This window comes from Hyperoodon ampullatus (assembly GCF_949752795.1).
Source record: "Hyperoodon ampullatus genome assembly, chromosome: 6".
Taxonomy (NCBI): domain Eukaryota; kingdom Metazoa; phylum Chordata; class Mammalia; order Artiodactyla; family Ziphiidae; genus Hyperoodon; species Hyperoodon ampullatus.
This window is the reverse complement of record NC_136919.1, coordinates 27,100,012-27,123,450: the sequence shown is the minus strand read 5'-3', so window position 1 is coordinate 27,123,450 and position 23,439 is coordinate 27,100,012. Positions and strand designations below refer to the sequence as shown.

Here is a 23,439-nt window from a genome sequence, read left to right as displayed (position 1 = left end):
TGTTAAGTGTTTGCTATTATTTTTTTATTAACACCAGCTCTGGAGAAGGTGTGGAAAATGAGCACTCAAACCAACTATAAAAGTATAAATTGGCAGAACCTCTCACAGGATAATATGGCTGTATACATGGAAATTTTAATTGTCTCTATGCCTTAACCCCACAATTCTATTCCTAGGAAATTATGATAGGGATAGAAGACAAAACATATAAAAATGTAGGTACATGATTGGTAACATCAGCTTTTTTTTTTTTTTAAAGCAGCAAAGTGGAAAAAAACCTAAGTGTCCATATGTTGGGAATTAATTAAATAAGTTATTGATGAAATATTATGCAGCCATGAAAGTATGCAGCAGAAACACATACACTGATATGGAAAGACCAAAATCCATTATGAAGTGGAAAAAAGCAGGTTATAAAACTATATAGGGGGACTTCTCTTGTGACACAGTGGTTAAGAATCTGCCTGCCAATGCAGGGGACACGGGTTCAAGCCCTGGTCTGGGAAGATCGCACATGCCACAGAGCAACTAAGCCCATGAGCCACAACTACTGAGCCTGCACTCTAGAGCCAGCAAGCCACAACTACTGAAGCCTGCATGCCTAGAGCCCATGCTCTGCCACAAGAGAAGCCACTGCAATGAGAAGCCCGCGCACCACAACCAAGAGTAGCCCCTGCTTGCCACAACTAGACAAAAACCACATGCAGCAACAAAGACCCAACACAGCCAGAAATAATAAATAAGTAAATTAATTAATTTTAAAAAAAAAAACTATATAGGGACTTCCCTGGTGGTCCAGTGGTAAAGAATCTGCCTTCCAATTCAGGGGAGGCGGATTCGATCCTTGGTCGGGGAACTAACACCCCACATGCTGCAGGGCAACTAAGCCCACACGCCACAACTGCTGAGACCTCGCGCCTCAACTAGAGCCTGCATGCCGCAAACTACAGAGCCCACGAGCTCTGGAGCCCGCGCACCACAACTAGAGAGACAAAACCCACACACCACAACTAGAAGGAAGCCCGCGCAACACAGCACAGAGCCCTCGCCGCAATGAAAGATCCCACATGCTTCAACGAAGATCCTGCATGCCACAGCTAAGACCCAACGCAGCCAAAAAAATAAAGAAAAATAAACTATATAATTATAATGCAATTTATATTTTGCAACATATACATGTTTATATAAGATTTTAAAATTCTGCATGTATATTCAGTATTTCCTCCATCAAAAAATTTAAAATATCAATAAATAAATCTAAATACAAAAAAAAAACCTCTGGTTCTATTTCTTTTTTCTTTTTTTTTTTCCTTTTTTTGGCCGCTCCACACGGCTTGTGGAATCTTAGTTCCCCGACCAGGGATCGAACCTGGGTCAACAGCAGTGAAAGTACTGAGTCCTAACTACTGGACCGCCAGGGAATTCCCATCTCTGGCTCTATTTCAAACCACTATTCCTTAGTGTCTGCAATACCAAATGGAATGGGAGGTAGCCAGAAACCAGAAGTCACCCACAAGGACAAAAATCTACAAAACAACCTGCAAGTTGGCACGGAAGAAACTGATATTAACTATTTTAAAAGAGAACTTTAAAAGGACTTCACAAACTCTGGTGCATTAGAAAGAGTTCCAGATTCAGAGTTTTGATTATTTGATTAAGTAACTATATAATTTTGGCCAACACTAAATCTGAGAAATCCCAGTTCCTTAGAGTAAAAATGGGTATAATATCCCTCCTCACAGGGTTGCAAAGATTAAATGACATCTTTACAAAAGACCACTGGAAACTGTAAAGGTTACTTCTCCCCTTTGGGACAGAAACTCTGATACAACCACAACCTTAAACCATGGCAAACTGTTATAAAATAGTGAATAATTTTTTTAAAAAACTAAGTTTAATTAAATGGTAATTAGGAAGCACTTATGGTCTGAACATAGAGAAGGAAACAATGGTAAACATAATGGTACCACCTAAAAAATATCTCAAACTACTTTAAAGTGAAAAAAAACTATGAAAAAATGAACACAAGACACTAAACAAAGACTGAGCTGACTTGTGAACAATAGAGGATCTAAATATACAATAAGGCTATAAATAACAGAATTGAAATAGAAATATCAGCAGTTTAGATTCACTTGTAAAACAGTATTATACGAAAGCTGACAAGGCAAAATAAGCTAAACTTTAAAATTCCAAAAGATCTGTCCTGTGAACAATAGTGGCTCCAGGTTAAACAAGATATGCCAAAGCAAACACCCATATAAAGGAAAAAGTTCAACTTTTTCTGGTATAAATTGAAATAGTTTCAGCGTAAACATTACGATACTGCAGAGGAGAATGGCAATCATCACAGACTTCTTCTTTACATTTTTCCATATTCCTCAAATTTCTTATATCAAACAAATACTGCCTTTATAACAAAGAAAAAAGGTGTGGGGTTTTTTTTTCCTTTTTCTTTTTTTTTTTTAAACCATGGAAAAGAAAGACTCAGAATATTTGCACAAAAATGAGAGGAATGGCACCATGGCTGAAAAGTTTCTGAAGGCAGAAGAATATGTTAAGAACTTCAGAATTCAAAAAATGATGAAACTACTGAGCCATGAAAAATACATGACACTTGTAAAAAGGAAATAGATTCAAACAGTAACAAAAGATTAACAGTAAATCATCTAATAAACTAAAAGCAAATACTGAGGGAGTTTTAAGATTTAAATATAGAATTTCAAAGTGCATGAGAAGAAAAATATGCAAAATCCTAAATGTTTCATTTCTCCCATGAGAGAAGCTAATAATGGAATTAATAGTAAGAATAATGAAAATAGTTCTGCTAAAACAATGTTTCTAATAATGTAGAAAAGGGGGGAGAGGGAAGGAGGAAGTAAATGGGTTGACATTATCTCCCAATTCAGCTTTTAAAAAATTGAGGGCTTCCCTGGTGGCGCAGTGGTTGAGAATCTGCCTGCTAATGCAGGGGACACGGGTTCGAGTCCTGGTCTGGGAGGATCCCACATGCCGCGGAGCAACTAGGCCCGTGAGCCAAACTACTGAGCCTGTGCATCTGGAGCCTGTGCTCCCAACAAGAGAGTCCACGATAGTGAGAGGCCCGGGCACCGTGATGAAGAGTGGCCCCCGCCTGCCGCAACTAGAGAAAGCCCTTGCACAAAAAAGAAGACCCAACACAGCCAAAAATAAATAAATTAATTAATTATTTTAATTGAAAATTTACACGCCATTAGAGAAATCACATATATAGGGGATGGGCTTCCCTGGTGGCACAGTGGTTGAGAGTCCACCTGCCAATGCAGGGGACACGGGTTCGCGCCCCAGTCCGGGAAGATCCCACATGCCGCGGAGCGGCTGGGCCCATGAGCCATGGACACTGAGCCTGCGCGTCCGGAGCCTGTGCTCCACAACGGGAGAGGCCACAACAGTGAGAGGCCCGCGTACTGAAAAAAAAAAAAAAAAAAAAAAAAAAACATATATAGGGGAAATGAGGGATAACATATATGAACTTAAAAGATGGTTGGTTATAATAAAAAAGACAATAACAAGTATTGGCCAGAATATGGAGAAATTAGAACCCTCAGACATTGCTGGTGAAAATGTAAAAAACGGTGCAGCCACTTTGGAAAACAGTTTGGCAGTTCCTCAAAATGTTAAACATAGACTTACCATGTGACCCAGCAATTCTACTCCTAGGTATGTACCCAAGAAAACTGAAAACATATGTGCACACAAAAATGTGTACATGAATGTTCATAGCAGCATTATTCATAATAGCTCAAAAGTAGAAACAAACCAAATGTCCATCAGGTGATGAATGGATAAACAGAATGTGGTATTATCCATACAATGAACTATTATTTGGTCATAAAGAGGAATGAAATTCTGATACATGCTATGACATGGATGAACCTTGAAAATATTATGCTAAGTGAAAGAAGCCAATCACCAAAGGCCACATATTGTATGATTCCACTTACATGCAATGTCTAAAATTGGCAAATCTACAGCAAAAGATAGATTAGTGGTTGCCTAGGGCTGTGGGAGTGGGGTTTGGGGAGTGACTGCTAAAGAATATAAGGTCTCTTTTGGGGAGGACAAAAATGTTCCAAAATTGATTGTGATGATGGTTGCACAACCTTGTGGCTATACTAAAAACAACTGGATTTTACATTTTAAAAGATAATCATGATAATGGAAGGTAGCACAAATATCATAATTATTTCACTTAATGTAAATGGGCTGAATACCTATGAAAGCAGAATGGTCTACATATACATTGGGAAACAAATCCCAACACTTAAAACTAAAAAACAAACACAAATCCAAAAAGGAATGGGCAACATTATGACTTCAGGAGATTCTTTAAATCTGCCTTGCACAAAAATAAAAAGTACAACAAAAAATGAAACAAAAACTATACAATGTATATGTCCCTAACAGAATAACAAAAATATAAGAAAAATTGTGAAAAATAAACCTGTATCATAACCGGAGGCTTCAATGTTTCATTAACAATAGATGACAACGCAAAGAATTAAAAGCACAGAACTGATATAAAGCATAAATTAAACCATTTCCCTTGGTAGAAGCCGACTTGACAGAGTCAGGTTCAGAAAAGAAAGATTTAGATATATAGATATAGATATAATATAGATATAGATATAGATGTAAGGTAGATAGAGATATACATACATAGAGATAGAGATATACATACATAGAGATAGAGATAGATAGACTTAGATACAGAAAGAGACTATGATAGAGCAAATGTGGTGAAACCTTAATTGGGAAATCTGGGTATACTACATCAACTTATCTCAAAGTTTGAAATTCAAAAATTTGTTTTAAGTTTAAGTAAAATTAATAGTTATATAATAGGAGGGCTTCCCGGGTGGCGCAGTGGTTAATAGTCCGCCTGCCAATGCAGGGGACACGGGTTCGAGCCCTGGTCTGGGAGGATCCCACATGCCGCAGAGCAACTAAGCCCGTGCGCCACAACTACTGAGCCTGTGCTCTAGAGTCCGTGAGCCACGACTGCTGAGCCCACGTGCCACAACTACTGAAGTGCGGGTGCCTGGAGCCCGTGCTCCACAACAAAAGAGACCACCGCAGTGAGAGGCCCGTGCACTGCAGGGAAGAGCGGCCCCCGCTCGCCGCAACTAGAAAAAAGGAAGCCCACGTGCAGCAATGAAGACCCAACGCAGCCAAAAATAACTTAATTAATTAATTAATTTTTTAAAAATAGTTATACAATAGGAGACTAAGAAGCCAAGGAAATAACACTTTCTTTTCTGAGGTTTATTTCATAAAATGTGTTCTCATACTAGAACGCAGAGACACAGCTAGTTCTAACGTGAAAACCTAGAAATTCTATGACACATTCTTAGACCATAATGCAAAACCACAAAACAATCTATCTGTAACATATCTAAATTCATAAATTTTACAACAATGATGAAAGGAATGTTATCATAAATGCCTGTGGTCTTAAGGGAAAAAAAAAAACAATGATCTGTTTCCACCTCAAGAATTCAGAAAGAAAAAAAAGGGAAAGTTGAAAAAGAGGAAGTACTAAAACTAAGATATAAAATTAATAAAGGAAAACTAAATATGATAAAAATATCATTAGAGTGTTTCAAGGAAAATCGTATAGTCAGAGATAGCAGGGTAGCTTTCAAATATGAAGAGGTAGGAGGTGGATTCAAGGCAAAGGTTGAGAAGGAAAAGAACAGAGTGTAGCACTGTTGGTGGAAATGTAAATTGATACAGCAACTATGGAGAACAGTATGGAGGTTCCTTAAAAAACTAAAAATTGAACTACCATAGGACCCAGCAATCCTACTACTGGGCATATACCCTGAGAAAACCATAATTCAAAAAGAGACATGTACCACAATGTTCACTGCAGCACTATTTACAATAGCCAGGACATGGAAGCAACCTAAGTGTCCATCAACAGATGAATGGATAAAGAAGATGTGGTACATATATACAATGGAATATTACTCAGCCATAAAAAGAAACAAAATTGAGCTATTTGTAGTGAGGTGGATGGACCCAGAGTCTGTCATACAGAGTGAAGTAAGTCAGAAAGAGAAAAACAAATACCGTATGCTAACACATATATATGGAATCTAACAAAACAAAAATGGTTCTGAAGAACCTAGGGGCAGGACAGGAATAAAGACGCAGACGTAGAGAATGGACATGAGGACACGGGGAAGGGGAAGGATAAGCTGGGATGAAGTGAGAGAGTGGCATGAACATATATACAGTACCAAATGTAAAATAGATAGCTAGTGGGAAGCAGCCGCATGGCACAGGGAGATGAGCTCGGTGCTTTGTGACCACCTAGAGGGGTGGGATAGGGAGGGTGGGAGGGAGATGCAAGAGGGAGGAGATATGGGGATATATGTATACATATAGCTGATTCACTTTGTTATAAAGCAGAAACTAACACACCATTGTAAAGCAATTATACTCCAACAAAGATGTTAAAAAAAAAAAAAGAACAGAGTTCAGCAGAAGTTGCAAGGAGTACAGGCAGGAGAGGTGCTCAGATGGTAAGGATTTGAAACTGCAGAAATAAGGATTTGCATTTAAGTTGGTGATGGTGAGTAACAGGAATGAGGGAAGGAATACACAGCAATTTGAGCCTCCTCCAAACAGGCTCTCCATCCCAAATCAAGAGCATCACAGTTCATCCCGCCTCCTATGGCAGGTGATCCAGAAGCTAAGGGAGAAAAAGGTCAATGAAAGGATGGCTGGGTAGGGACTAACAAAGTGAACAGCTGATGCCCCACTAGACAACTCTGGAGGATTTTTGCCACGTGGCAAGAGCCTAATGTTACCAATACCTCCAAGTTTAGAAGGGCAGACCACAATCCAGATTTTTAAGTGACACCTCAAGATTTTTAATGGTTAACAACCAATGCAATTTTTAAAAATACAGTGCAGGCCAAACAAGTCCTCTGAGTTCTCCCCATTTCCACTACTGTTATCTTCCACCATGCTCCCAGTCTCTTCCCTTCTCCCTTTCATCTTCAACAATTCCAGACTTTGTTTTCTAAAACCACAATGTCACTCGAATCCTTTAAGTTTCCCTTTGTCTTCAGAGCAAGTGCCAAACCTTCAGCTCAGCTTTCAAGGCCTTCCTCTAACATTGTGGCAGTTGTGCGACTCACCTCCTGCCTTAATCCCGACATCCCAGTATCCCCAAATATTCCCCTAGCTGTTGCATCTTTGTACCTTTTCCAACAGCATTCCCATGGCCCACAGAATACCTCTTCCAACTCTTCTCAGTTTCTACGTTCATTCAGTCATTAATTCCACAAATAAATATGAGATGGGGGGGCTCCCCTGTTGGCACAGTGGTTAAGAATCCGCCTGCCAATGCAGGGGACATGGGTTTGAGTCCTGGTCCGGGAAGATCCCACATGCCGCGGAGCAGCTAAGCCCGTGTGCCACAACTACTGAGCCTGCGCTCTAGAGCCCGCATGCCACAACCACTGAAGCCTGTGCGCCCTAGAGCCCATGCTCCGCAACAAGAGAAGCCACCGCAATGAGAAGCCCGCGCACTGCAACGAAGAGTAGACCCTGCTCGCCTCAACTAGAGAAAGTCCGCGCGCAGCAACAAAGACCCAACACAGCCAAAAATTAATTAATTAATTAATTTAAAAAATATATATATATGAGATGGGCATCTAATTTTGTGCCAGACACAGTTCTAGGCACAGATAACACAGCGGTGAAAGAAACAGACAAAAATCCCTGCCCTCATGGGTCTACACAGAGGAGTCGGAGAATAAGTAACATGTATAACAGGTCACACAGAAAAAGGTGCTTTGGAGCAGGAAGAAAACATAAATGAGGATTAGAGTGGGAGAGGGGCAGAACGGGTGGAAGGTGGAAAAGCGTGCAACTTTAAGGCATCATTTTGCAAGTGGTATTAAAGACGTGAAGGAGATGAGGGGATAAACAACTGGGACAAGAAGGTTCCAGGCAAAAGGAACATCAACAGCAAAGGCCTCAGGCAAAAGTGAGGCTGGTGTTTCAGGCTGACATTCTGCCTGTGAAGCCCAGCTAGAGTGCCACTTATTCAGAGAAAGTGTTGTTTTCATTCCTAGAGATCAGAATTATTCATTCCCTCAACACTGTATCTGTATCTTCCTTAGGGCACCTTGCATAGTGGAAACTCTCACTGATAAATTAATCATAAAAGTCAGGTAGAGCAAGGAATCATTTTTTAAAATGACACATACATATTATAATCATTTTTAACTTTAAACATATAAATGTACATTCATTTCCTCATGTAGCATCAAGACCTTTGGGCCTGCCAAATGCAGCTCCCCCCTTCCTTGGATAAACCACACTCATAATCCATTATCTACAATGTCCGTTTTCCTCTCTTTTACAGTAGAACGGGACTTAAAAATACTTGCAAAGTTTTCTAGGAGCAGAGTCCTTCCAGAGGTTTATAAGGTTTCCCAATCTGTTTCAGCTGTCTTGACCACAATGTAATTCACTGAAAGGCAATTCTTTCAGCTTCATGCCTTTAACAAGTCTTTCCAAAGCAATGCATAAAAACAATTCCTCGTGCATTCACATTTCATCTATTTGAGTAATATTTATTAATTTATACTCACAAGTACCAGTGGTATAAGTAAATCTGAGAACAAACACAACTAATTCTTGGTAAGCAGAGAAATCAAATGATACACAGACAAACCAGAGTTAACCTACCCCTGGAGCATCTGTGTGCTGTGGGATTTGGACAGTATGGTTTACTAAGGGAATGTTTAATACAGAAAGTTAAAATCAAGCCCAGCAAAGGATCTGAATAGACATTCTTCCAAACAAGATATATAAGTGGCCATTACACATATAAAAATGTGCTCAACATCATTAGGGAAATGCAAATCGAAACCACATTGATCCACAACTTCAACTAGGACTCCAACTAGGATGACTATAATCAAAAAAACAATAACAAGTGTTGGAGAGGATGTGGAGAAATTAGAACCCTCATACAGTGCTGGGGAAAATCTAAAATGGTTGCAGTTCCTTTAGGAAAGTTTGCTAGTTCCTCAAAATGTTAGAGTTTAACAAGAAAATTGAAAACATATGTCCACGCAAAGACTTGTACATGAATGTTCACAGCAGCATTTTTCATAACAGCCAAAAAGTGTAAACAACCCAAATGTCCATCAACTGACAGAAAAACAAAATGTGCCATATACATCCATACTGTGGAATATTACTCAAACATAAAAAGGAATAAAGTTCTGATACATGCTACAACATGGATGACTCCTGAAAATGTCAGGCTAATTGAAAGAAGCCAATCACAAAAGGCCACATACTGTATGATTCCATTTATATGCAATGTCCAAAATAGGCAGATCCATAACGTCAGAAATAAGATTAGTCATTGCTAAGGGCTGGGGGGAAAGAGGAACATGGAATCACTGTTAATAGGTATGGGATTTCTTTTTGGGGTGAAATGTCCTGGAATTAGATAGTGGTGATGACTGTACAACTTTGTGACTATACTAAAAATCACTTAACTGTACACCTTTTAAAAATTCCAGTGCTGGGCTTCCCTGGTGGCGCAGAGGTTGAGAGTCCGCCTGCCGATGCAGGGGACGCGGGTTCGTGCCCCGGTCTGGGAGGATCCCACGTGCCGCGGAGCGGCTGGGCCCGTGAGCTATGGCCGCTGAGCCTGCGCGTCCGGAGCCTGTGCTCCGCAACGGGAAAGGCCACAACAGTGAGAGGCCCACATACCACAAAAAAAAAAAAAAAAAAAAATTCCAGTGCTGTCAGTGTTCAATAAATGCTTACTTTTGAGTGGGGTGGAGGGAAGAGGGAGAAAGCCCAGGTCTAGTAGATAGAAATTTCCTGTGTATATTTATAAGAGGCTAACTAACCACCTCTGTTGGAACATAAGGCCCTTGAAGGCAGAGATGACCTCTCATATATTCCCTTAATATCTAGTATATTAGGTTATACTAAGCAGGTATTCAATCAAGTTTCACTAAATAAGTTAATAAACACCCACATATTACATACCAGGGATCTAGAAGTGTCCTGTTCAAGATTTTATACTAATTAGGAAAAATTCACTTTTTATTCCCAAAAATCCTGAATTGCCACTAAAAAGGCACTTCTGTTAGGTCTCATTTGTTTATTTTTGTTTTTATTTCCATTACTCTCGGAGATGGATCCAAAAAATTATTGCTTCAATTTATGTCAAAGAGTATTCTGCCTATGTTTTTCTCTATGAGTTTTATAGTATCTGGTCTTACATTTAGGTCTTTAATCCACTTTTAGTTTACTTTTGTACATGGGGTCAGAGAATGTTCTAATTTCATTCTTTTATTTATTTGTTTGTTTGTCTGTTTATTTTTTGCCATGCCACACAGCTTGCAGGATCTTAGTTCCCTGACCAGGGATCAAACTTGGGCCCCGGCAGTGAAAGTGCCAAGTCCTAACCATGACCACCAGGGAATTTCCTCCAATTTCATTCTTTTACACATAGCTGTGCAGTTTTCCCAGCACCACTTATTGAAGAGATTGTCTTTTCTCCATTGTATATTCTGCCTTTGTCATAGATTATTTGACCATAAGTGCATAGGTTTATTTCTGGGCTTTGTATCCTGTTCCATTGATCTATATGTCTGTTTTTGTGCCAGTACCATACTGTTTTGATTATCGTAGCTTTGTAGTATAGTCTGAAGTCAGGGAGCATAATTCCTCCAGCACCGCTCTTCTTTCTCAACATTGCTTTGGCTATTCAGGGTCTTTTGTGTTTCCATACAGATTTTAAAATTTTTTGCTCTATTTCTATGAAAAATGCGATTGGTAACTTGATAGGGATTGCACTGAATCTGTAGATTGCCTTGGACAGTATGGTCATTTTATTTATTTATTTTTAATTTATTTATTTTTGGCTGCATTGGGTCTTCGTTGCTATGTGCAGGCTTTCTCTAGTTGTGGCAAGTGGGGGCTACTCTTCATTGTGGTGCATGTGCTTCTCATTGCGGTAGCTTCTCTTGCTGCAGAGCACATGCTCTAGGCATGTGGGCTTCAGTAGTTGTGGCTCACGGGCTCTAGAGTGCAGGCTCAGTAGCTGTGGCATACGGGCTTAGCTGCTCCACAGCATGTGGGATCTTCCCGGACCAGGGATCAAACCCGTGTCTCCTGCATTGGCAGGCGGATTCTTAATCCGCCTGGGAAGTCCACCAGGGAAGTCCCAGTATGGTCATTTTAACAACACTGATTCTTCCAGTCCAAGAACACGGTATATCTTTCCATCTGTTGTGTCATTTCAATTTCTTTTATCAGCGTCTTACAGTTTTTGGAATACAGGTCTTTTGCCTCCTTAGGTAGGTTTATTCCTAGGTATTTTATTCTTTTTGATGTGATGGTAAATGGGAGTGTTTCCTTAATTTCTCAACAAGGCACTTCTCTTAATCTGAAGTTTATATCATCCATTTATATCATCCTTACCACCACCACAATCCAGAGGATCCACTTCTAATTCCCGTGACATTTTAAAAACCTACTTCAAATTCTCCACCTTACGTCTCTCACCAGTGCGGCTTGTTGGTCTCTCTGAATGTTTTTCTTTCTCTTTAACCCCATTCCCTAAGACATCTATGTCTCACATGTTTAGCCTCATTTTTTCTTCTCTAACACCCTAGAGCCAAAAAAGACTATTATCATTATCTCCACATTATAAATGAAAAAGGGGGGGGCATATCTAAGGTTACCTGGTCTCTTGGGTTCAAGGTTCATTTTTCTTCACATAAATCCTGTATTTCCAGACTTTTTTCTCTTTGGATGAACATGGATCTTTCTGATAAGTTAGATTTTTAAAAGAATAAGTACAACTAAAAAGATATAAAATCAAAACAATAAGTATAAAGTCCACAATGAGTGGAGAACTGAGACAGAGGACAATTTTTTTTTTAAAGTCTTGTTTAGAACAAGAAGAAATAAACAAAGGGCCCACTGCTTAGGAAAGATGTTGTAATATCAAGAGATAACAGGGATAATACAGATCCTTTCAGTTTCTTCTTTGTTTACATAATCTTCTCCAAAGAGCATGATTTTCAAACTAGGAAAGGTAGAACTCTGATAAAACAAAGCTAACATCTAAGGTAAGTGGCAGAGAAAGTGGACAGTAAGGTAATAGAGAGCTAGTTCAAAAGAATTTGCTTTCTGATCCAAACAAATCATACTCCATGGTACTGAAAAAACTTTAAGAATCTGACTGCTGATTATCTAAGCTATCTTGACAAGGTGCCAGAAGACCAGAAATGAGAGAATGCATTCTCAATTTTCAAAAAAGGAGAAATGGAAATCCAGAAAAAAAGTCCATAAGTAAAGTTGCCACATATCCACTGAAAAACTCTAGAATGGGTAAGTAAGTTTTTGAACACAATAAAAAGAAAAAGCCACCATGTGCTCTTGATTAAGGCAGACTATATGACATTTGCTTTTTGATATGATTACTAAAATGGAAAATGGATGATACAGACATATATATACATACTGATTCAAACAAGACAATCTGACAGAATCTTTTAATGATAGGCTGGCAAACAAAATGGGAAAATGTTGAACAGCAGAAGCTCAAAAATCTGTTAAATGCAACTAGGAGGATGCATAGCTGGCTGAACATCTGGTTGATTAATGTATCAACATCAACCGATTTAGAAGCAAGTCTGCAGTAAAATATCACATAGTTCCATTCTTTTCCACAATCTAGACAACTTCTATTAATTCAATAAAGCCACAGATCTGCTCTTCACATTTACAAGGGCCACAAAGCTGTGAGTGACCCAACTCACACAGCCAGACAGAATCAGGCTTCAGAAAGGTCAGAGTAGGCTGAAATGACGGTCCAAAACCCAAAATGAAAATCAACAGGGAGTAAAGGCCAGCATTTAGATTTTAAAACTCAAACATGTAAAGGAGTAAACTTTGTGGAAAATACCTGGGTACTAAAAAAATCTGTGCACAATCTCAACCTGCATTAATAGATGCCTATGTTCAGACTGGAGTATTATAGCTCTCTAATTAATCAACTTAAAAAATTTTCTTTTCCGGGGCTTCCCTGGTGGCACAGTGGTTAAGAAACCACCTGCCAGTGCAGGGGACACGGGTTCGAGCCCTGGTCTGGGAAGATCCCACATGCCACAGAGCAACTAAGCCCATGTGCCACAACCACTGAGCCTGTGCTCTAGAGCCCTCAAGCCACAACTACTGAGCCCACATGCCACAACTACTGAAGCCCGTGCGCCTAGAGCCTGTGCTCCGCAACAAGAGAAGCCACCGCAATGAGAAGCCCGCACACCGCAATGAAGAGCAGCCCCGGGGCTTCCCTGGTGGCACAGTGGTTAAGAATCCGCCTGCCAATGCAGGCGACACGGGTTCGAGCCTTGGTCCAGGAAGATCCCACATGCCATGGAGCAACTAAGCCCGTGCGCCACAACTACTGAGCCTGCACTCTAGAGCCCGCAAGCCACAACTACTAAGCCCGCGTGCTACAACTACTGAAGCCCACGCACCTAGAGCCCGTGCTCTGCAGCAAGAGAAGCCACTGCAATGAGAAGCCCACGCACCGCAACGAAGAGTAGCCCCCACTCGCTGCAGCTAGAGAAAGCCCGCATGCAGCAAGGAAGACCCAATGCAGCCAAAAATAAATAAATAAATTCATTTTTAAAAATTTTATTTTTCATATGAATCATTCCCAGATCTTCATCCTAGAAAGAGTTATGACAAGAATCTACAAATATCATTTAGTTAAAACTCTAGCTTTAGACCCAGTTATTCAAGTATATCTTAGCATTAGGAAACATTTTATTTGATGAGCGTAATTTACTATTATATATATCAAAATATCAATATACCCTTGAAAGAAGACTCAGATATTATTAAATCCAAATCCCTCTTTTAATAAAAGGGGAAACTAAGAAGAATTAAGTAACTTTCTCCAAATCACACAGTTGCTTAGCAAGGGCCAAAATCCCCAAATCAGTCCCTTTTTTCCATACCATGTGGGTTTCCAGCCCTGTATGTCCTTTCTTAAAACTTGTACTATCCATAGAGTTAGAATGCATACACAAAAACATCTGTCAATACACACTTTATTTTGCTAAGGACAAATTATCTCAGCAAGAACAAATAACCACAGCACATTAGCCCATAAAATATTTTGACATGGTGTGATCACTTACTAGTTTGATAACCAGTATTTGTTACAAAAAGGCACTCTAATATACAAATGACTTTTATTTTTAACCATTAAAGTGTGATTAATGGTTAAAATATTATCCCACATTCCACTTAACATTAGAAAAATAGGGACTTCCCTGGTGGCGCAGTGGTTAAGAATCTGCCTGCCAGTGCAGGGGCCACAGGTTTGAGCCCTGGTCGGGGAAGATCCCAGATGCTGTGGAGCAACTAAGCCTGTGCGCCACAACTACTGAGCCTGCGCTCTAGAGCCCGCGAGCCACAACTACTGAGCCCACATGCCACTACTACTGAAACCCGTCCACCTAGAGCCCGTGCTCTGCAACAAGAGAAGCCCATGCACCCCAACTAGAGAAAGCCCACACGCAGCAACAAAGACCCAGCACAGCCAAAAATAAAGTTTTTTTTTAATTAGAAAAATAAAGTAAAAGTTATTTCATGGATGGAAAAGTTTTAATGGATACACTGTTGTTTACTATGCTAACCCCTCCCCCATCATAAAACATGCCATTATGAAAATTATTAAAAGATTTTTAGACCTTCAAACCTTAACAGCAGGCCAAAGGTTTTCTTCATGTAGGGTAGCATAAGCATCTGTGCTGAGGCCCTCTGGCTCCCTCCTCACTCCCCCCAAAACAATGCCCCTTCAAGAGCTCTTTGGGTACAAAGGTTGTCTGGCAGGCAGACCAGCCGGATTCCCTGTGGCCTGTCCACCCTCTCTTTCCCCCTCTCCCCCACTCCCCATGCTGCTTCTCCCACCCTTGGTTCAAAGAAGACAACTGGAGAATGAGAACTGGTAAAAGGGCAAGTTAGCAAGGCTGTGGCTTATGATCACTAGCATCTGCCAGGCCAGCTCCAGGACGACCTACCCACCCCTAAATGAGACCTGGAAGCCTCTCCTTGCCCCAGGGCTCCTCTGGGACCCATTGTGAAAGGAAAAGGGAACTTCACGGCCAGGATACCCTCCTCCACAGTCTCGTCCCCAGCAGGCTCTTTGTTTCCAGCAGCTGCGGGGGTGCAGACGGCCTTGGAGAGAGGGGAGAGGTCACTCCCGTACTCCCGTGCTCCCGTGGCTGCCAATCTCCAGGCCCTCCCGCAAAGCAGACAAACGCACGCACACGATCACTTCCTCGGAACCGCTTCCCTCTTTCCACACCACCTTAACCCGGCTCACACCTTGCTACACAGAGGCACTCCCTGAGACCTAACTGCCTCTTTCTGTTAGCCAAATCCTACACAGGATGATTCCCTAGCTAACCTCCCTCTGAATCGACACAAACGAGGTTCACCCCAAGACCCGCACCCTTCCTCTTCAGTGCATACCCCCGGCACATCCCTGAGCTCCTGGCTTCATCCAGCGCAACACAAAAGCAGAGGGTCACTTCCCGGGCCCCAGGACCTTCCCTGCTCATATCCACAGACCCGGGGTCACTCCAAGCTCCGAGCGCCCACCTCTCAACCCAAAAGACACACACACACTGTCACTCTCCTTGGTCAATCTGCGTCCTCTGGGCCACCCGTTCCCTTTACCCACACGACCCCTCTGAAACCCGAGTGCCCGAAGAAGGAATCTCCCCAGCGCACGGTCACTCCCCTGGCCTCTCACCGTCACACATACACACAGAAAATCCCTGCCTGGGGCCGCCCTCCCTCCCCTGAGCCTTCACAACACAAACACGCGCTCCCGCGTGTACACCCACGATCATACGGGGGCCCCGGCCGCTGCCTCCCCTTCGCCGGCCGGGCCTCACCTCCTCCCAACACTCCCGGCCGCCCGCGCCCAGCCACCCGGCACACACGGACGCACGCACAGCCACTCCCCGGCCCCACGCCGGTCCCCAAGCCCGCACCGCGCGCTTGCGCCCTGCCCCGCGCCCTCGCTCTCCCTCGGCCCAGCTCCCGGGACCCCCACGCCCGGGCCCGGCCCAGCCGGGTCGCGGGGACCTGCAGGGAGGCGGCAGCGGGAGCGGAGGGAGGGAGGGGCCGCAGGGGCGCGCTCCAGCCAGTCCTACCTGAGCAGTTGATGCTCTTGCCTTTGCCGCCGGGACAGTCCCCGCCGCCGCCGCCGCCGCCGCCACCCGGGGGCTGGTTGGACGCGCGGCTCCCGGGCAGAGAGAAAGCGAAAAGCAGAAGCACCGACGTGTAGCAGCAGAAGGCGAGCGGGGGCGCGGCCGGCAGCCGGAGCGGCGCCTCAGCGGCCGCGGCGCCCATGACTGGCGCCCCTGGACGGCGGGAAGCGCAGGGAAGCGCAGGCCCCGGGCATCCAGCCGCGCGCCGGGAGCCCCGCCGCTGCCTCGGCGCCAACTACCAGCCGCGCCGCTGCGCCCGGGAGCAGCCCCCCAGCATCCCCGCCCCACCCGCAGCGCCCGCCAGGCCCTGGCCCGCCGTGCTCGGGACGGAGTCGGAGGGTCGGGACGGGTGCGCGCGAGGGTTCGAGCCCGCGCCGGGGAGACCGAGGCCGGGGGATGAGCGGGCGCGCGCGCGGCGGGAGGGGGTCGTGGGGCGGGGGTCGCGGGGCGGGGGCAGGCCCAGCCCCTCGCTCGCCTGCTTGCCTTCCCTTTGTGTCCGCAGCCGTCGCCGCCGCGTCACAAAAGACCCCGGCCCGCCCGGTGAGGGGAGCGTGACAGAGCCGCCGGCGGGAGGGGTGGCTGCGACCCCGCCCCGCGCACACCCCCAGCGCTCACGCCGGCAGCTCCGCCCCCGCCCGCGGCCGGCGCCGCCTCCGGGGGAGCTATTGTTCCTGCGGCGGGGCGGGAGCGCGGGGGGCGGGAGGTGCTGTAGCCCTTCGGTCCGGCCACGGGGGGCTGGCGGGCGCCGAGGAGGCTCCGAAAGCATTACCCTAACAGACGTTTTTGCCGCCCTTTGTGAGCATTTTTGAAGCGTTTCTTTGGCCCAGCAGTCGGGGTGGGAAAAGGGCAGGTGGTCTATGATATAGATATTTTCTAGGTGAAGAAAAACTGAGCCGCAGAGAAGTGAAGGTGACTTGTACAAGGTCACCTACGAGGAAACGGGCAGGACCCTAGAATTGGAACTCAAGTTCTGACTCCAGCTTTGTAGCTCTTAGAGATGGGGATAAATGGCTAAAGTACTCTGATCCTCATCCCCACCCTATTCCCACAAACGCCAACTGAATTTAAAATAGTTTTTAAAATTCTATACTGCACTCTCCCCCTAATAATAGCTAATATTTAGATAGGATTTGCTACATACGAGACCTGGACAACGTACTTTACATGAATCCCCTCCAGTTCTTTTTTACAGCCTGCACGGGATTTTTCATCCTCCTCCCCATCCTATTCCCACAAACGCCAACTGAATTTAAAATAGTTTTTAAAATTCTATATTGCCCTCTCCCCCTAATAACAGCTAATATTTAGATAGGATTTGCTACATACGAGACCTGGACAACGTACTTTACATTAATCCCCTCCAGTTCTTTTTTACAGCCTGCAAGGGATTTTTCATTCTCATCCCCATTCTACAGAGGAGGAAGTTGAGACGCAGAGAGGTAAAGTGATGACTCCCAATCCAGTGCTCTTCCTACCACATTGTGCGAAATGAGACCCAGCCACAGGCAGTAAGAGTATGGACTGAATTGTTTGAAATTCCTCTCCTTTTTTCATTCTATTATGCTGCCTCTCACCTCAGAAGGAATTTTAAAATCTCATTGAAAAACTGATAAATTTGACTCATAAAATTTTTTAATGTGTGGAAAGCCACTACAAGCAAAGCCACATTAGGGATAATGTCTTCAATATAAATAGGAGACAATATGCTTAATATAAATCAGGAAGAACAAGTTGATACAGTAGAAAAATGGGAAGCTAATGTCTTATTCACATAAAATACAGACAATAAATATATGAAAATATACTTAAACCCACTACTAGTAAAAGGCGGATTAAACCTGCAAAACTTTTTTTTCCTGTTGATGACTAACAAGAGTTAAAAAAAAAAAGACAAAACCTAGCACTATTAATTTATATGTTTGAGGAGGGCAATTCGACTATGTATCAAAATCTTTAAAATGTTTATCCTTTAATCTAGCAATTACACATATTGGAATTTTGCCTAAAGAAATAACTGGACAAGTACACAAAATGTCTGTGTGGATATCCACCACAGCCTTTTTATAATAGTAAATGTAATCTAAATATCCATCTGTGGGAACTAAAGTATGGTACCTCTTTTTTTTTTTAATTATTTCTTTCTTTCTTTTTGGCTGCGTTGGGTCTTCGTTGCTACGCGAGGGCTTTCTCTAGTTGCGGCGAGCTGGGCTACTCTTTGTTGCGGTGCACGGGCTTCTCATTGCGGTGGCTTCTCTTGTTGCAGAGCATGGGCTCTAGGCGCGGGGGCTCAATAGCTGTGGCTCGCGGGCTCCAGAGCGCAGGCTCAGTAGTTGTGGCACACAGGCTTAGTTGCTCCGCGGCATGTGGGATCTTCCCGGACCAGGGATCGAGCCCGTGTCCCCTGCATTGGCAGGCGGATTCTTAACCACTGCACCACCAGGGAAGTCCCAGTATGGTACCGCTTTGTACGATGGAGTATTATGCAGTTTTAACAGTGATGATTGGTTAGTGTTTACTGACATGGAAAAAAATGATACTAATGAGTATGTATAAGAAAATCCTATTTTTCTGAAATAGGCATGTGTGTGTACACATCCATAGGAAAAAAGTTCAGAAGAATACACAGCAATATATTAGCAGTGGTTATCTCTGAAAGGTGGGCTTATGAATAAAAGATTTCTGTTCTGGGGGCTTCCCTGGTGGTGCAGTGGTTGAGAATCTGCCTGCCAGTGCAGGGGACACGGGTTCAAGCCCTGGTTTGGGAAGATCCCACATGCCGCAGAGCAACTAGGCCCGTGAGCCACAATTACTGAGCCTGCGCGTCTGGAGCCTGTGCTCCCGCAACAAGAGAGGCCGCAATAGTGAGAGGCCCGCACACCGCAATGAAGAGTGGCCCCCACTTGCCACAACTAGAGAAAGCCCTCGCACAGAAACGAAGACCCAACACAGCCAAAAATAAACAAATAAATAAATAAAATTTACAAACAAACAAAAAAAGAAATTCCTGTTCTTTATACTTTTCTATATTATTCGAATTTTTGTCAATGAAAATTTTTACTGTTATAACTTTAAAAAGCTATTTTCTTTTAAATTATACTTTTATCATGCTTTTTATATAAATTCACATTTGTAACATTTTATTAAGATTGCCTCAAACCTCTAAACTGGGCAGTGGCATGGCAATTATTCATCTAAAATTCAACTGGCTTCTGCATCAGGTGTGATCTCAGGTTGGTTCCTAATTGCTAAGCCACAGCTGAAGGCTCCTCTCAGACCACTCCTTCAGCAGCTTCTCCCCTAAACTTGACCTCACCAGTGATTTTTTTCCTGCCATGTGTTTTGACTCACCCAGCCCCAGTCTTCTGCTTTTAATTTTCATTTGACTGCTAACCGTAGCCCAAGCAGAAATACTAAGAGGAGACAATACTTAAATAAAAAACAAAACTCCTGTGGCCATAAATCACAGCTAATTTACTTCTGCATCTTTCTCCAAATCAGCTAAGAAAAATTCAACACAGATTTCTCAAAAGTTTTCAAACTAAAAAGGATTGTACTTCAGAAACAGGAGTTCTCTGACTTCAATCATCCAGTCTCAGAGACAAAAAAAGATCTTAAGAGGTACAAACTACTATGTATAAAATAAATAAGCTACAAGGATATATTGTACAGCACAGGGAATACAGCCAACATTTTATAACAACTTTAAATGGAGTATAATCTATAAAAATTTTGAATCCATATGTAGTACACCTGAAACTCATACTGTAAATCAACTATAACTCAATAAAATTCTTTTTTTATTGCTTTTTTATTTGAATTTTATTTTATTTTTTTATAAGCAGGTTCTTAGTTATCTGTTTTATACATATTTGTGTATTTATGTCAATCCCAACCTCCCAAATTAAAAAAATCTTAGTGATCATTTAATAGAACCCCCATGACATGCTTTAATATTGGTGACCCCAAATGTCAGATAACAAAAGAGTGGGGGACTCACTACATAAAAACCACCCAGAGAATTTTAAAAGAATATAGATTTCTGAATACCACTTCAGACATTCTGGGGGAAGCTCAAGTATCCCTTATTTATTTTAAAGTTCTCTAAGTAATTCACATGCACTGCCAGTTTGGAAACCCCTGGCCTAACCTTATTAGTCAGTTATTGCTCCACAACAAACAACCACAAAATGTCAGCAATGTGCTATAGTAAACACTCATTTCTCATAGGGCTGGGGGTTGACTATAGGCTTGGCTGGATGGCTCTGCTCTAAACTGCAGGTTCAGCTTGTCTTGGCTCCTGTGTACAGGTTGAGTTCTGATCTTCCCCAGGAGTATTCGCTTTGGGGTCCCAGCTGAAAGGGCAGAAGCTACCTGGGGGAACCTCTTGTTATGGAGGTGGTAGTGGTACAAGGGGCATGCCCAATTGTGCAAGCACTTTTCACACCCCTGTTTGTACATGTCTGCTAACATCCCACTGGCTAAAGCAAGTCTCATAGCTGAGCCCAAAGACAAAGGGGTAGAGAAGTCTATTCTTTTTATGGAGGTAAGACGGAGTGACTATGGAATGAACATTTTTTAACAATAATCTATCAGAGATCCCATACTTGAACACCATTAGTTATGCTCTATCAGAATGTTTTCAGTTCCAAGTAATAGAAAACAAGCACAACCCGAATTAACTTAAACTAAAAGAGATTTATTGGCTCAGGTTTAAAAAAAAAAAAAAGCCAGAGGTAGTGCCCTCTCCTGTGAGTTGGTTTTTGTCCCCAGTAAAGCTTCATTCATGGAAAACATTTCATTCCTTCAGGAAATCTTTGTGAGCATCAGCTGCATGCTAGGCATCACAATAGCCACTGGGGGAAAGAGACAGTCCTTCCTTGCTGGGGGAGGGGAAGGGCGTACATCTAAAAATTAATCATTACAATTCAGTGTGATAAACACTAAACAGACATAGAGCGGGGACGGAGAGGAGGAGTAAATGGCAAATCCTACTTCACACTCCCAACCCAGCCAAAATTCTGGCCTTGCTGGACCTACTGCTGGAGGGTCTAGCTGCATAATGAAGCCCTGATAAGCAGTAATGAGAACTCTGGGACTGACAAATTGGCCCTGGTAGGAGAGGATCACAGTACTTGAGTTCAGTCCAGAAACACTGGAATGATTTATGGTGCAGGCCCAGTGCAAGCCTGGGACTGACCTCTGACCCAACTCAAGAAATTGGACCCCACTTCCTAGGGAGGGGGGGGTCTTTTTAAAAAATGAAAAAAGTGGGAAGTTCCCTAGTGGCCTAGTGGTTAGGATTTCGGGCTTTTACTGCCCTGGCCTGGGTTCAGCCCCTGGTGGGGGAACTGAGATCCCACAAGCCTCAAAAACAACAGTAACAACCAAAACAAAAAAAAAACAAAAACAAAAAAAAATGGAAAGAGTGGATAAAGTCATTCATTCATTCAGCAAATTTATACTGAAAGTCTATTCCTAGTCCCTGAAAATACAGTGATGGGTACAACAGATCTGGTCCCTGTCCTTATGAAGTTTACTGTCAAATATTAATCAAGCAGTTATATGAATAAAAGTAAAATTGCAACAATGTTGACAGAGGCTATGAAAGGAAAGGTCAAAATCTGAAAGTGTGATACTTGTGCTAAGATCAGGAGGATGAGTAGGAGTTAACTAGGTGAAGAAGGATTGTTCCAGGCAGAGGGAACATCAGAGCAAAGGGCCTGTGAACAAAAGGGTCTGAATGCTGGCCAGCATAGTGGGGACAGAGAACAAGATCAACCGGCTTTAAACTTCATTCAACAAATATTTACTGAGCACCTACTATGGCCTATGCACTGTTCTAGATGCTGAGAAACAACACTGAACAAAACAAAGTCTCTGCTTTTCACAGAACTTATAGTCTAGTCGGAGAGACCCCATAATAATATTGGTGGAAGAGAATAATTGTTGGGTTGAGCCATGACAATAGTAACTATAATTCACTGAAGACCTGCTACATCCCAGGTACTGCCAGGCACTTCCTATTTGTTGTCACTGATTTTCCCACCTACCCTGTTGGTAAGTATTAGTTCCATTTTTTTTTTTTTTTCTTTTGCAGTACGCAGGCCTCTCACTGTTGTGGCCTCTCCCATTGCGGAGCACAGGCTCCGGACGCGCAGGCTCAGCGGCCATGGCTCACGGGCCCAGCCGCTCCGCGGCATGTGGGATCCTCCCGGACTGGGGAACGAACCTGTGTCCCCTGCATCGGCAGGCGGACTCTCAACCACTGCGCCACCAGGGAAGCCCCAGTTCCATTTTATAGATGAGGAAACGGAGGCTCATGAGGTTAAGTAACCTACCTAAACCACAAAGCTAGGAAGTTGGAGTCACCTGGCCCCATCTGACTCCAAAGCCCCACCACATCACAAGCATGAGCAGGTGGAGAGGCATCATCACCCGATACAAGATGGAGCAAAAATTGGCACCACTAATACTGCACCCACCAAGGGGTGTGCACAAGTCATCCTGAGCCCCCTGCCAGCGCATCAGGAGACTTTTGTTGGGGCTTCTTGTGATTACATGCAGGGATTATTGTGATTACATTGCTTGTAATTACAACTCCAGTTGAAGGCACCGTTCTTGTTACCCACATGGCCTTAATGGTCCTCAATTCTGTAGATGGGCAGAAGCCAAGGAGGCCAGGGTTACAGACATCTGAACAAAAAAGTGCTGTGGGAATTCAAAGAGTAGCCTTACTCTGCCTGAGGAGAAGAGACTTCAGCACTATAATTCTGTCAATTTGAAAGGCTTCTCACCCAAACAGTCCCTGTGAGTGGGTAGAGAGACCGAAGAAGCATCTCTGGGTTTTGCCTGCAGGTCTTCTTGTCATTCAATTGTTCGGTATTGCACTGAATACAGAATGAAGATTTCCTCCATCTTTCAGCAAATGGAAATTTTCAGCTGCAATTCAAAGATTTCTCCAAGGGTTTAACTCATAAAGGATTATACCAAAGAAATAGCTTCTCTGACAAAGACAATCACACATAAATTGTAGTAAGAGGTATAGCATAGTAATTAAGAGTGTAAGCTCTGGAACCAAAGCATCTGGTTTTGCATCTTGACT

General features: G+C 43.1%; 1 protein-coding gene across 1 annotated transcript in view; it reads right to left on the bottom strand.

The window, feature by feature from the left end:
- TMEFF1 (transmembrane protein with EGF like and two follistatin like domains 1) overlaps positions 1 to 16,479 on the bottom strand; it is a gene marked incomplete at both ends in the record, with an annotated part of 91,682 nt that extends 75,203 nt beyond the window's left edge. Inside the window, one exon of the mRNA XM_079706891.1 lies at positions 16,281 to 16,479. Within this exon, the coding sequence (XP_079563017.1) occupies positions 16,281 to 16,479 (199 nt within the window). The remainder of the gene's footprint in view (positions 1 to 16,280) is intronic.
- Positions 16,480 to 23,439: the final 6,960 nt, after the last annotated feature.